At 38.0% G+C, this 12,551-nt stretch overlaps 1 protein-coding gene across 1 annotated transcript in view; it reads left to right on the forward strand.

The window, feature by feature from the left end:
- Positions 1-7,526, forward strand: part of IFNGR1 (interferon gamma receptor 1) — a 31,641-nt gene extending 24,115 nt beyond the window's left edge. Inside the window, exons 5-7 of the mRNA XM_016186839.2 lie at positions 2-185; positions 3,155-3,273; positions 6,355-7,526. Of these exons, the coding sequence (XP_016042325.2) occupies positions 2-185; positions 3,155-3,273; positions 6,355-6,921 (870 nt within the window). The 3' untranslated portion in view covers positions 6,922-7,526. The remainder of the gene's footprint in view (position 1; positions 186-3,154; positions 3,274-6,354) is intronic.
- Positions 7,527-12,551: the final 5,025 nt, after the last annotated feature.

A 12,551-nucleotide genomic window follows, 5' to 3' on the forward strand; every position in this document is an offset into this window, starting at 1 on the left:
GACTGAAACAATTGATGTGGTGGATTGTAATGATACTCAGTGCTTTATCAGTTTTCCTGTATCTTCCTTGAATTCCAAGTACTGTGTTTCTGCAAAGGGAAAGTCAGATAGATGGGACGTGTCAACTGAAGAGTCTGAAAAACTTTGTATTCTCATCTCCCACAATGATGATGAAAGTACAGAAGGTGAGTTCTTTTTTTTTTCCCCCTTAAATCTGTGGAGTAATAGCTAAAACATGCCACTATGAAATGAGGCATTTTATATTTCCCATATATTTCTGGCCTTTTAAAAATCTAGTGGTCCAGGGAGCCGGGCAGTAGTGCAGCGGGTTAAGCGTACATGGCGCAAAGTTCAAGGACTGACATAAGTATCCCGGTTCGAGCCCCTGGCTCCCCACCTGTGGGGGAGTCACTTCACAGGAGATGAATCATGTCTGCAGGTCCCCCTCTCTGTCTTCCCCTCCTCTCTCAATTTCTCTATCCTATCCAACAATGAACAACATCAACAATAATGACAACAACAAGGCTACAACAACAAGGGCAACAAAAGGGGGGGAAAAATCGCCTCTAGGAGCAGTGGATTCATGGTGCAGGCACTTAGCCCTAGCAATAACCCTAGAGACAAAAAAAAAAAAAACAATCTAGTGGTCCAAAGGGCTTTGAACTCCAATTCCATCAGTGCTCAGAAGAGGAAAAAAATAAAAAGAGGAAAGATACTCAGACATGGTAGGTGTTGACTTAGAAAGGAAGAGAAGGCAGGACCATAGGAAACAAAAAAAAAAAGGGCAAATATATGTAAATATAGACAGTTATAGAAGTGATAGTCAGCCCATATCTGTCATCTTGGGAAAACTAATGCAATTTCCAGTCAAGGGAATGGGGACAGAACTCTGGTGGTGGGAAAGGTGTGGAATTATACTCCTGTTATCTTATAATTTTATAAATCAATATTAAATCACTATTAAAACTAATATTATAAATATTTTTGGGTTTTCGGTGCTTGGCCAGCTCATATTTTACAGTTTTAAATAATGGACATTCCTGTTATTCAGATTTCAAATTTAATTTAAAAATTAAATTTTAATTTAAAAACAGACTGGGACTATGGATCAAGCAGCCAAAGTCCATGTCCATTGCAGAAGCAGTTACAGAAGCGAGACCATCCACCTTCTGTACCCCATAAAGAATTTTGGTCCATACCAGTGAGAGAGAAATGATAGGGAGAAGATGACCAGAAGGCTCTGAATTCCAACTGCATCAGGACCAAGAGAGGGAAAAGGGAGGGACGTTTGGATTTAGTAATAGGTGTTCATGTGGCTTGAAAAGGAAGAGAAGATAGCACCATAGAGAAAAATGGGCAAATATATACACAGACATAGAAATAATAGTTAACCCATATGTGCAACCTTAGGAGAACTGCTGTAGCTTACAATAGAGAGGATGGGTATCCAAAACTCTGGTGGTGGGAATGGTGCAGAGTTGTACCCCTGTTGCCTTGTAATTTTGTAAATCAATATTAAATCATTAATAAAATTTTAAAAAGCAGTAACTCTGATGTCAAAAAAAAAAATTTGAAGGTAACAAACTGTAATTCTGCCATCCAAAACAAATGCTGAACATGGGTATGGCAGGTTGATCCATACTCCCAGCCTATCTCTTTCCCTAGTAAGTCAGGGCTCTGGGGAAGCAGGGCTCCAGGACACATTGGCCCAGGGAGGTCCGGTTGGCATCACAGTAGCATCTGGAACCTGTTGGCTGAAAAAAAGAGTTAACATATAAAGCCAAACAAATTGTTGACTACTCATAAACCTAAAGGCTAGAATAGTGCGGATGAAGATTTGTAGTCTCCATTTTGAAGGTAGTTAGTAGGTCTATTTTAGTTATATTCCAAAGAACCCATGACTATACTATTTTTTTTTCCTGAGCCTGACCTCTGATATGCAGGTGGAGCCAAGTTATGTCTGGGGAGATGGTGTCATGGCTGGAAAAAGGGCTAGAAAGCTGGATCACGGAAGAGAGTAGCTCCCAAATATGGGAAAGGTGTATCAATATTGTTGACTGTAGACCCCATTGATTTGATCTGGGGCCCATATTCAGTTTAGAAGCCTGTGTAACCTCTGCATCCCTGTAGGTCTGAGCTCACATTCTGTCATCATGAATAGGAACATTCCAAGCTGCCCTAATTTCAGGACCCATGTTCCTCAGGTGGTAGAGTTATGTTGCCCAGCCTCCCTTTGGAGGATGGAATGTTCTCTACCATTTTTGATCCACATTCAGGTCAAGGTCCTATGGGGACCCACAAAGGGGTCTGTTGTGTTGTTCCTGATGGAGATGCCCAGTGACAATGGAGAGAGGCATCTATTCGAGGGCTAGGCCCATCATGTCTGTGTGGGAATCTCAGGACGCCCTGACTAGGGCCCCAGATAAACTTTTTAAGAAAGCCTCAATTGTAAACTGGGCTGGTATGTGGCCACATGGTGGCACCACTGTGACAGATAAGCAGCATCCCCTACCTGCTTGTCCTGCACTTCTAAATACAGTGCTGGTTTTAGCTGTTTGTTTTGTCTCTTACTATTAACAATAATTTATTTCTTTCACATTCTGTAATGAGTGTGATGAAAGCATTCACTTGGTAGTAACTTCCAAAATTACTTTTCCAGAGAAATGACTTTTCAGTAGAAAAGCAAGGTGACAAAATGCTGTGAAAAGCTGAACACCACCACTGTATGTTGAGTACTGTCAATTTGTAAGTGAAGATATAAAATATATACATTGGCGTCATGTGAAGATAAAAGGCAGCTTTAGAGAAGAATACACAAAATTCTTTGTGTTTTTTAACTAAGAAAAAATGGCAGCTCAGGGAAAAAAGTTATATTGGAACTATAAAAATTGTTTTGAAAAGACTTGTAACTACATTATGTCACAGAAGTTTAGATGAAGAAAGTTCAGAATTGTGGAACTGGGAAGAATCGTACTTTTGTCAGGAACAGGTACCTATGTTTTTACTCATCTTTTGTGACATATATTCTATAAATTGACCTTCTTGGTGAGTGCATGAATCTGTTAAAGGATAATAAAAGACTTAGTAACTATTTAATGAATTTAGTTGCAGCCTATCAGTTCTAATTTGTGCTTTTTCTCTCTTTTAAATTCAGTTTGGATTTCAGTTTTAGCTACTTCCATGTTCATTCTAGGAATTTTTATAGTTGCAATTTGTATCAGGAAGAAGATAAATCCATTTAAGAAAGAAAGCATCATATTACCCAAGTCATTGGTAATGTATTTAAACATTTCAATTACATACACTAAAATATTTATTTGAACATTTTTGACAGTTCAAAACCAACTGTTATTTATTATACACCAAGTACAGCTGTTTTTAATGCCTGGGTCAAAAGCATAGTCTGATAGGACTATTAAGGAATGTGAAGTCTAGTAAGAGAAAAATACTCAGTAGGTGTATAATATGATAGGTTTAAAGGTCAGGGTTTATTCCCTTGCCAGTGAAAATTCAGTTCCTCTTTGATGGAAAGAGTTGTGATTTTTCCAGAAACAGTGTTGCCTGAGCAGTTTGTGAGGACTATTTGTGTTAACAAACTGTGTGTACTAGTGTTAAGAAACCATGGCATTTGAAGATCTGTATGTACTTCATTATGATTGTAGTGTATAAGCATAGGTCACCAAAGGTGAGACTAAGCTAGAAGTTTGACATTTATTTTTTTCAAATTAAAAAAAAATGTATTATATTTATTTATTTTCCCTTTTGTTGCCTTTGTTGTTTTTATTGTTGCTGTTGCTATTGATGTTGTCATTGTTGGATAGGAAAGAGAGAAATGGAGAGAGGAGGGGAAGAGAAAGAGAGACACCTGCAGACCTGCTTCACTGCCTGTGAAGCAACTCCCCCGCAGGTGGGGAGCCAGGGGCTCGAACCGGGATCCTTATGCCGGCCTTTGTGCTTTGCGCCATGTGTGCTTAACCGCTGCGCTACCGCCTGACTCCCGCAAATTTTTTTATATTTATTTTCCTTTTTGTTGCCCTTGTTTTTTTATTGTTGTTGTAGGTATTATTGTTGTCATTGATGTCATCGTTGTTAGATAGAACAGAGTGAAATGGAGAGAAATGGGGAAGACAGAGGGGGAGGGAAAGACACCTGCAGACCTCTTACACTCCCTGTGAAGCGACTTCCTGGCAGGTGGGGAGCCCGGGCCTTGAACAGGGATCTTTATGCAGGTCTTTGCACTTTGTGCCATGTGCAGTTAACCCGCTGTGCTACTGCCCGAATCCCAACATTTTCTTTTTTCTTTATATTTTTTTTTATTTTCCTTTTTGTTGCCCTTGTTGTTTTTTATTATTACTGTAGTTATTGTTGTTGTTATTGATGATGTCATTGTTGGATAGGACAGAAAGAAATGGAGAGAGTAGGGGAAGACAGAGGGGGAGAGAAAGACAGACACCTGCAGACCTGCTTCACCGCCTGTGAAGTGATGCCCCTGCAGGTGGGGAGCCGGGGGCTTGAACCGGAATCCTTATCCACTGCGCTACCTCCCAACTCCCAACATTTTAATTTCTAACATGTAAAAAGCCCTTGTGTGATGAAAGAACATTTAAAGGTAACACAGTGGTACTGATTTGAATCAAATATGATAGATATTATGTGTGATATACAAAGGGTACTTGTAAATTTGCTATAAAAGTATTTATTATTATTATTATTATGTTGCCACCAGGGTTACTGCTGGGACTTGGTGCCAGCAGTATGAATCCACCATTCCTGGCAGCCATTTTCTCTTTTCTTTCCCCTCTAATTTTTATTAGGTAAGATAGAGAGAAATTGAAAAAGGAGGGGGAGATAGAAAAGGGGAGAGAAAGACACCTACAGACGTGTTTCACCACTTGTGAAATACACCTCCTCCAATCCTGCTGCCTTTCCCCACAGGTGGGGAACAGGGGCTCAAACCTGGGTCCTTGCTCTCAGTAATAAGTGCACTTGGGAGTTAAGCAGTAGCGCACGAAGTTAAGCGCAGGTGGCGCACAGCACAAGGATCCCGGTTCGAGCCCCTGGCTCCCCATCTGCAGGGGAGTCCCTTCACAAGCGGTGAAGCAGGTCTGCAGTTGTCTAACTTTCTCTCCCCCTCTCTGTCTTCCCCTCCTCTCTCCATTTCTCTCTGTCACATCCAACAACGACATCATCAACAACAATAATAACTACAACAATAAAACAACAAGGGCAACAAAAGGGAATAAATAAATAAAATATTTTTTAAAAAGTAATAAGTGCACTTAACTGGGTGCACCACCACCTGACCCCTAATAATGCTACCTTTTAAGTAAAGTGGATAAGAACTATCAACAGTTGATTATCAATTTATATATGAATTATATTATTTATCCTTGTAATTAAGTAAAAAGCCACCTTGCAATATGCTTTTTATACTCCTTAGAGAAAAATAAATCTTACTATTTAGTAGTACTAGTGATAAAAACTGGTGTATATGCTAATAAAAAGTAAAATGAGGTGATAAGCTTGTTGTAGGTATGCAGTGTAGTGGTACCATGAATATGTCACATCCTTTGACTTAGTAAATCTACTCTTAAGAATTTACTTTTAACAAATTTTTTGGGAGTCGGGCAGTAGTGCAATGGGTTAAGCACAGATGACACAAAGCTCAAGGATTGCCATAAGGACCGGTTCGAGCCCCTGTCTCCTCACCTGCAGGGGAGTTGTTTCACAAGCAGTGAAGCAGGTCTGCAGGTGAGGTGTCTGTCTTTCTCTTCTCCTCTCTGTCTTCCCCTCCTCCATTTCTATCTGTCCTATCCAACAACAACATCAGTAACAACAACAGTAATAACAACAATAAAACAAGGGCAACAAAAGGGAATAAATATTTTTTTTAAAAATTTCATAAATAAAATGATAGTTACATTCATATCACTGTGTTCTGTAGATAGTAAAATTAGGAAAATTTAACATATGCCGTTAGAGAATTTACTTAATAGTCTAAAGAAATAAGAGCTGATTAAATTTTTAATTATGAAAGTAAATGATAAAAGTACCAGATAAAATAATTTGATTACTTCTATTACAAAAATAACTTGCATTCACGTAAAGGATAATTAAAAAAAGCAACATGTATTAGTTAAATGGTATGTGATTTTCAAAAACTAATTGTTTAATATCTTATACTACTATATTTTCATTCAAAAGGAAAAAAAAAACCAGAAGCTACCAGATTCTATACTTTTATCTAAATATACTATTTTGTGGTATACTTGGTTGTACATTACCTTTTTTTTTTTTCTGGCTGTTACTTAAGTTTAATAATTTTTAATTTTTAATCGATTCTTTTTCCCTTAGCTGTCTGTGATAAAAAGTCCTCCTGCAGAGCCAAAACCTTACTCAAAATATATATCACCAATCACTTACCAACCAATCCTCCTAGAAAACAAGAAGGTGACCTCAGAACAATTGTCTCCAGCGACAATTTTAGATATGCATGCTGAAAGCAATCCAGAAAAAGTAGAACACAGAGAAGAACTTCCCAGTGAAACAGAAGTACTGAATACTCAAACAGACACCTCCAATATGACCGCTAATAGCTCTCTGACTATGAGGAGAGAAAATTCTTTGCATTCAAGTAGTAACCTGTCTGAATCTTGCAGTGTTGCTTTAAAGGCTTATCATTCCAGGAATGGTTCTGATAGTGGCCTTGTGGAATCAGAAAGCTTATTATCTGATTCGGAATTTACTCCAACTAATATAACTGAAATGAAGACAGAACAAGAGTCTATAGTGCTGACAAACACTACCACATCCTTTGGTTATGACAAGCCACATGTATTAGTAGATCTACTTGTGGATGATAATGGTAAAGAGTCCTTAATTGGTTACAGACTTACAACAGATTCCAAAGAGTTTTCATAGGGTCAGCTGTGGTGCATCAGTTTTGAAGCATCTCTTTTTCCGAACAGAACTTTGACTTCTATTTCATGAAAGGATAATGATGTCTAAAATTGTATCTTTGTTGATGATAACCAAGTAGAGTATCTTGGTTTAGACTGACATGGGGAATGGTTCGCCCTGAGGACCATCAAAATAGCCCTTGGCAGGAAAAAGGTTCCCCACCCAGGTTTGAGATTAAAAGTATAATGAACTTGTTTGGCACTGTCACTTTTGATATAACTGCAAAGACTCTTTAGAAAAAACAACTTCTGTTGAATATAAGCCTCTCCATCTTCATGCATCAGCATTAAAGAAGACTAGTCTCTAATATGTCTGCTTCTTCTGATAGTAGTTGGTATCCTGGAGTTTTTCTAACCACTTCAAACAGTAGAATGGACTATTTTTCCCCCTTCAGGTGCTTTAATTTGGTTTTTGTTTATGGATGATGATGTAGAAAAGAAATCCTGAAAACATCAAAATTGTATTTCAAAGTAATAAAATTTAAAAAATGTATGTAAATGTAAACATGTACAAATATTTTATGCAATGTTTTTAGATTTTTTAATAAAGCATTTTATTTTAAAGTTCATTTTTGTATTTATTCAAGCACTTAGGCAACTAAGTAGAATGTTTCTTATGTTTTTCTTGCCATGCATCAAGGATACAGAATTTCAAATTATTCATTCTAATTTTTAAAACAATCTATTCTTTGAAATGGTCCCTTTCTATCTGTGGTTCAGCAGTTAGCACCCTGAGCTTAAAACTCTGATCCTAGGTTTTGTGGGAAAAGAAGCAGATTAGACTGTAATATATGTCAGTTGAGAAGACTCTTGCATAAAGATGATTGAAGTCACTGGGAGTGTATGAGAGAGGCCTCACAAGTTTATGCTGTGAAGAGAGAATTCCCAGTGAGAGGCAGACCAAAAGTTAATATCTATGTTACACAGGAATTCTTAGGAATCACTAAGAGGATAAGAAGTTTAAAACTCAAATTATTGAACCAAAATGTTTAAAAATGCAGTTTTATGAGTAAATTAGCAAACCAGAATAAAAGTTGTTTCTATTTACCAAAGGTGAAAATTAAAATGAGGACTTGGGGACTATAGATAGTTCACCTGTTGAGCCCTACCAAGGAACAAGGCCCTGGTGTTGAATACCAGCATGACCTGGTGCCATAGGCAGCAGGAGGGAACTCCATATGTGGGACTTAAATTCTGTAAAGAACTTTTCCTGCACCTCACTCATACTGTTATTGATGAATGATGCTACCTGTTTTGCCTTGACTATTCTGTGTCTTTCATTGACCTCAAAGACTACTGAATCAGTCATCATGTCTATGTGTTACTATGTACCTATACGTTGTTTCAACTGAAAGATTTTGAAGGCATACCAGAATTCAACTAGTTGTCACCCTCTCCATTGCAATCACTTCGGTTTCCACTGTTTTTTGTTTGTTTGTTTGTTTGTTTGAGTTGTGGCCACAGCCTCCTTTCTATTCTCAACTACTTCTGCCCAAAACCCTGCAGTGTCTTGCTCTCTCAGACTGAATGGTGGTGTTTTTGTTTGTTTGTTTGTTTTTAACTGCCTAAAAGAGCTATCTATAATCTGGTTCCATTGCTTCTATACGCATTTCCTATAACTCCCTTTTAAACTGTGGTGCTCTAGCTGAATGTCTTTTTTGCCATATCTCATCACACCAAGAATATACACACCTTGGAACTTTGCACTAGCTTGAATACTCTGCTGAGACGTCTCATTTCTTTTTCTTTACTTATATATTTTCAGTGAGTTCCTTCATGACCACCTAAATGTCCCCACCCCCCTTTATCTACTTAATTCTTCCAAACCCTTATCACTTGATAAGTTATGTTCATTCTCAAAACCAGCTCTCCCACTAGACTATCAGTTCCCTGAGGTATTGGAAGTTGTGCATTTGCTGCATCAGTTAGGTAGATGCTGGGAACTGATTAGCACTTGCAGCATATCTACTGAAGCAGTGCAATGCATTGGATCGACCTTCCCGTGGTGCATCCCATGAGTACCCATTCATTGGGGAAACTGATGATCCTTCCTAGCCGACTGAATCCACATGGATCCCAGTCACTTTCAAAGCCAGCAACAAGCAGCTCCTGACAGCTTTCAAGCTCGAAACTTTACATCAGGCTCAACCTGATGCTGTTGACTGGCTATGGAAGAAGGGCAAACGCTAGAAGAAGTGCAATGCAGTGTGATTTAAGTAGCTGATAGGAATTTGTAAGACTTAAAAAACAGGAAGATTCTTTTCCTCTTATGGTCTGAGGTAAGAGTTCTGAGAAGAGATAGCTAAATTTCTATTATCTGTGTTCAGTTGGACAAATAGGCAATACAGCCTTTGCAACATTGTGTTGCACCACTACCAACTCTTGGGCTACACAATTTGACCTGATGATTAATAACTTACTTCTTGAAGATCAGAGAAATTTCCTTAAGAAATGATGAGTTTTTGTTTTTTTTTTTTTTTTTTTTTTTTGGTGGGTGGGTGGGTAGGAAGTAGGTCAAATGGGGCTGACATGCCTGGCATATTTCTAAACATAATTATCCTCTGAAAATTAATCTATTTAGACTTTTAGTCTTTTTTGGTTCAGTTTCTACAGATTACATTTTCTTTGGAAGACTTCCATTTTGTTAATGGAACCATGATTTGTCAATAAAAGCAGCCTGAAACTGTCATCCTCTATGTACATGTATGAGCCAAAAGTCAGAACATTAGTGGGTCTCATTCTTTGAAGAGAACACACTCAAAGCCTCTTGACTAAGAGCAGAACAAACAACTAAGTCAAGATACTCATCAACTTTCAATCAAAATAACATGACCCTTGGTAGAACAGACTAGTGGGATAAGTAGGAAACCTTGCTTTGTTGCCTCAAATCAGAGGGGAAAAAAATATCATTCCTCATCTTTTTCTTCTAACTTAAAGGGTAGTAGGTATATTCCATAAAAACCTTCTATTCCTTTTTTTTTTTGGCAGGGGTGCGAAGTGGGTAGGAGATGGTGACTCATCAGGTAGATTACACAAATCATCATGAACAAGGACCTGGGTTGAAGATCTGGTCTCCACCTGCAGAGAGGAAACTTCACAAGCAGTAGAGCAGTGTTGCAATTATCTCTCCCTCTCTCTCTCCCCCCCCTTTTAAAAAAATTTACATTTATTTATTATTGGATAGAGACTGAGAAATTGAGAGTGGAGGGGGAAATACAGAGGGAAAGAGACAGAAACACTTGTAGTCCTGCTTCACCACTTATGAAACTCTCTACAGGTGGTGAGACTAGGGGTTTGAACCTGGGACCTTGTGCACTGCAGTGTGTGAGCTTAACTAGGTGCCCCACCACCTGGCCCCTTTTACCCTTCTTATCTCTTTCTCTTGCCATCTATCAAATAGAAAAATAAATGGCAAAAAGGAAAAAAAAGAAGAAGAAAAAGAAATGGCAACCAGGAACAGTGGGAATGTGTAGGCACTGAGCCCCAGAAGTATTCCTGGTGGCAAAATGATGATGGTGATGATAACCAGCTTCTTTGAACCTCTTCCCCTCAACTCATTTGTCCAGAAAGGAAGGACTTCCCCAAAGGGTCTCAACAACTAAATGTTAGCAATTTCTTTTGCGATCTTGTTTATAATTACATCAAATGATCAGGATCTTCTCTAAGATGTAAATGAAACTGTCTGGTATTATGTTGTTATCACTGGAGCTTCAGTGCTCTAGGCTAACTTTTTTTGGATATAAAGAGAAATAGAGATTGAGAGACATAAAGACACCTCGTAGAAGGTATTCACTAACAATTCATCTGTGACTATTTCATAGCAGTGAAATAATTATCAAAATTCAAAATTAAATTTGAGCATTTCATCAATAACAAGTAATCAGGTTGGGTTTGTTGCCTATATTTGAATAGTATAGTCTTTTTTTTTTCTGCATTCAAGTCCATGAATTACTTTGAAATGCATTATCAGTTATTTCCAAAATGTGGCAATGCTTGAAAAATCAGGAATACTTAGCAGTTATCTACAGTTCAGCAGATAAAATGTACATCTATATTCACAAGCAATTGGTATGATAGGCATATGGTTCTCTGTAGGTTTGAGGAGTAGAGTAGGGTCAGAGTATTATATATGATAGCATTTTAAAAAGGCATCTTGTTTACCAAATTAAACAGGGAAAAGACCTTTAGTAGAAACAGTCCTTTTGATCCCTTTTGAATAAATTTTTACCAAAGTAATCAAGAAGCTTTTTTTAACACTAGACATCTTAACATTTTATCTGTAATATATCAGCTTGAATATTTAAATAATAATAATCAAAATTTTATATCACATTTAAAAATAATAATGAAAAATGGTGTGGGCTGAAGTGGCTCAGAAGCAGAATGTCTCTCTTATATGTGTGAGATCTGGCTTGAATCCCCAGTACTAAAAGAGAAAAGCAAAAATGAAATCAGTGCACCTCCATAGGTAGCAGAGTGAAGCTTTGATCTCTCTTATTTTCTCTCATTAAAAAAGTGAACAGTTGTGCTCGCTTCGGCAGCACATATAATAAAAAAGTGAACAGTGATTCCTTAATTAGATGAAGGACTTGACTTGTTAGAAGCCACAAGAAGAGAATCAATGCTTTCTTGCATTTCTGAAATGCAATGTAACTCAGAATCTTACATGTCTTCAAGAGAATTCAGTTATTTGGGTACTGTATGCATTTTTCTTTGCCTCTTATTTTCTCTACAAAGTGAATAATGATAAATAATTAGATTAATTCCTTCAAGTTCCATCTATGATGAGGCAAAGAAGATGATGGAAATATGAGAAATTGTACCCCTATGCTAATCATCTTGTAAGTCATTATTCCCTTAACACAACAAATAAATCTCCATATTCAGAATTATGAAAGCACAGAGATGCTAGAAAACCTTGTGTGACCTTTGCAGACTGTCAGGAAATTGTGAGGAGCCTCACAAAGTACTCTGCATTCCTGATATTATGGCCTATTTACATAATCATTGTTTTGCCTGAAAGATCCCCACCCATTCCATTCCTTTGATCTATCTTCTTTCTACCCTCAAGACCATCCCTCCCTGCAGGATATTATTAATCCCACCAGTTAAAACCCTCGCAACAGTTGCTAAGGAAGTTCCTACCTTTCCAGCCTTTCTCCACCCCTTTCCTAGCCATTTTCATTTCCAACTTGCCACTTCCAGGTCAGCCCTTTAAAAGCTTTGGCTTTCTGATCAATAAAGATATTGCATTACCTCACCATGAGCTTGGTTCCTGAGTCTTCTCCCTCACGTCACTGAGTAGCAGCCCAGGCTGGCTCCAGTAGAATTCTTTCCAACCCAGAGAGTACGCACCCAGGAAGAGGCACCCCCACGCTAGCCCAGCAGTAGACCCTTCACTTTTGTTATGGCAGTACATGTACTCCCTTTGGGAAGGCAAGGACAGTGTCCATCATTTGGCCACTGCATTTTTGCTATTGAGGACAAAGCCTGACATATGTTGGAATGGCAGATACTTGTTCAATACTACTGAGTACATACATGAGTTAACAAAAACTGCTCAGAAATTATCACTAATCCTTACTACAGAGA

The sequence above is a fragment of the Erinaceus europaeus genome, chromosome 4 (genome assembly GCF_950295315.1).
Source record: "Erinaceus europaeus chromosome 4, mEriEur2.1, whole genome shotgun sequence".
Lineage (NCBI taxonomy): Eukaryota > Metazoa > Chordata > Mammalia > Eulipotyphla > Erinaceidae > Erinaceus > Erinaceus europaeus.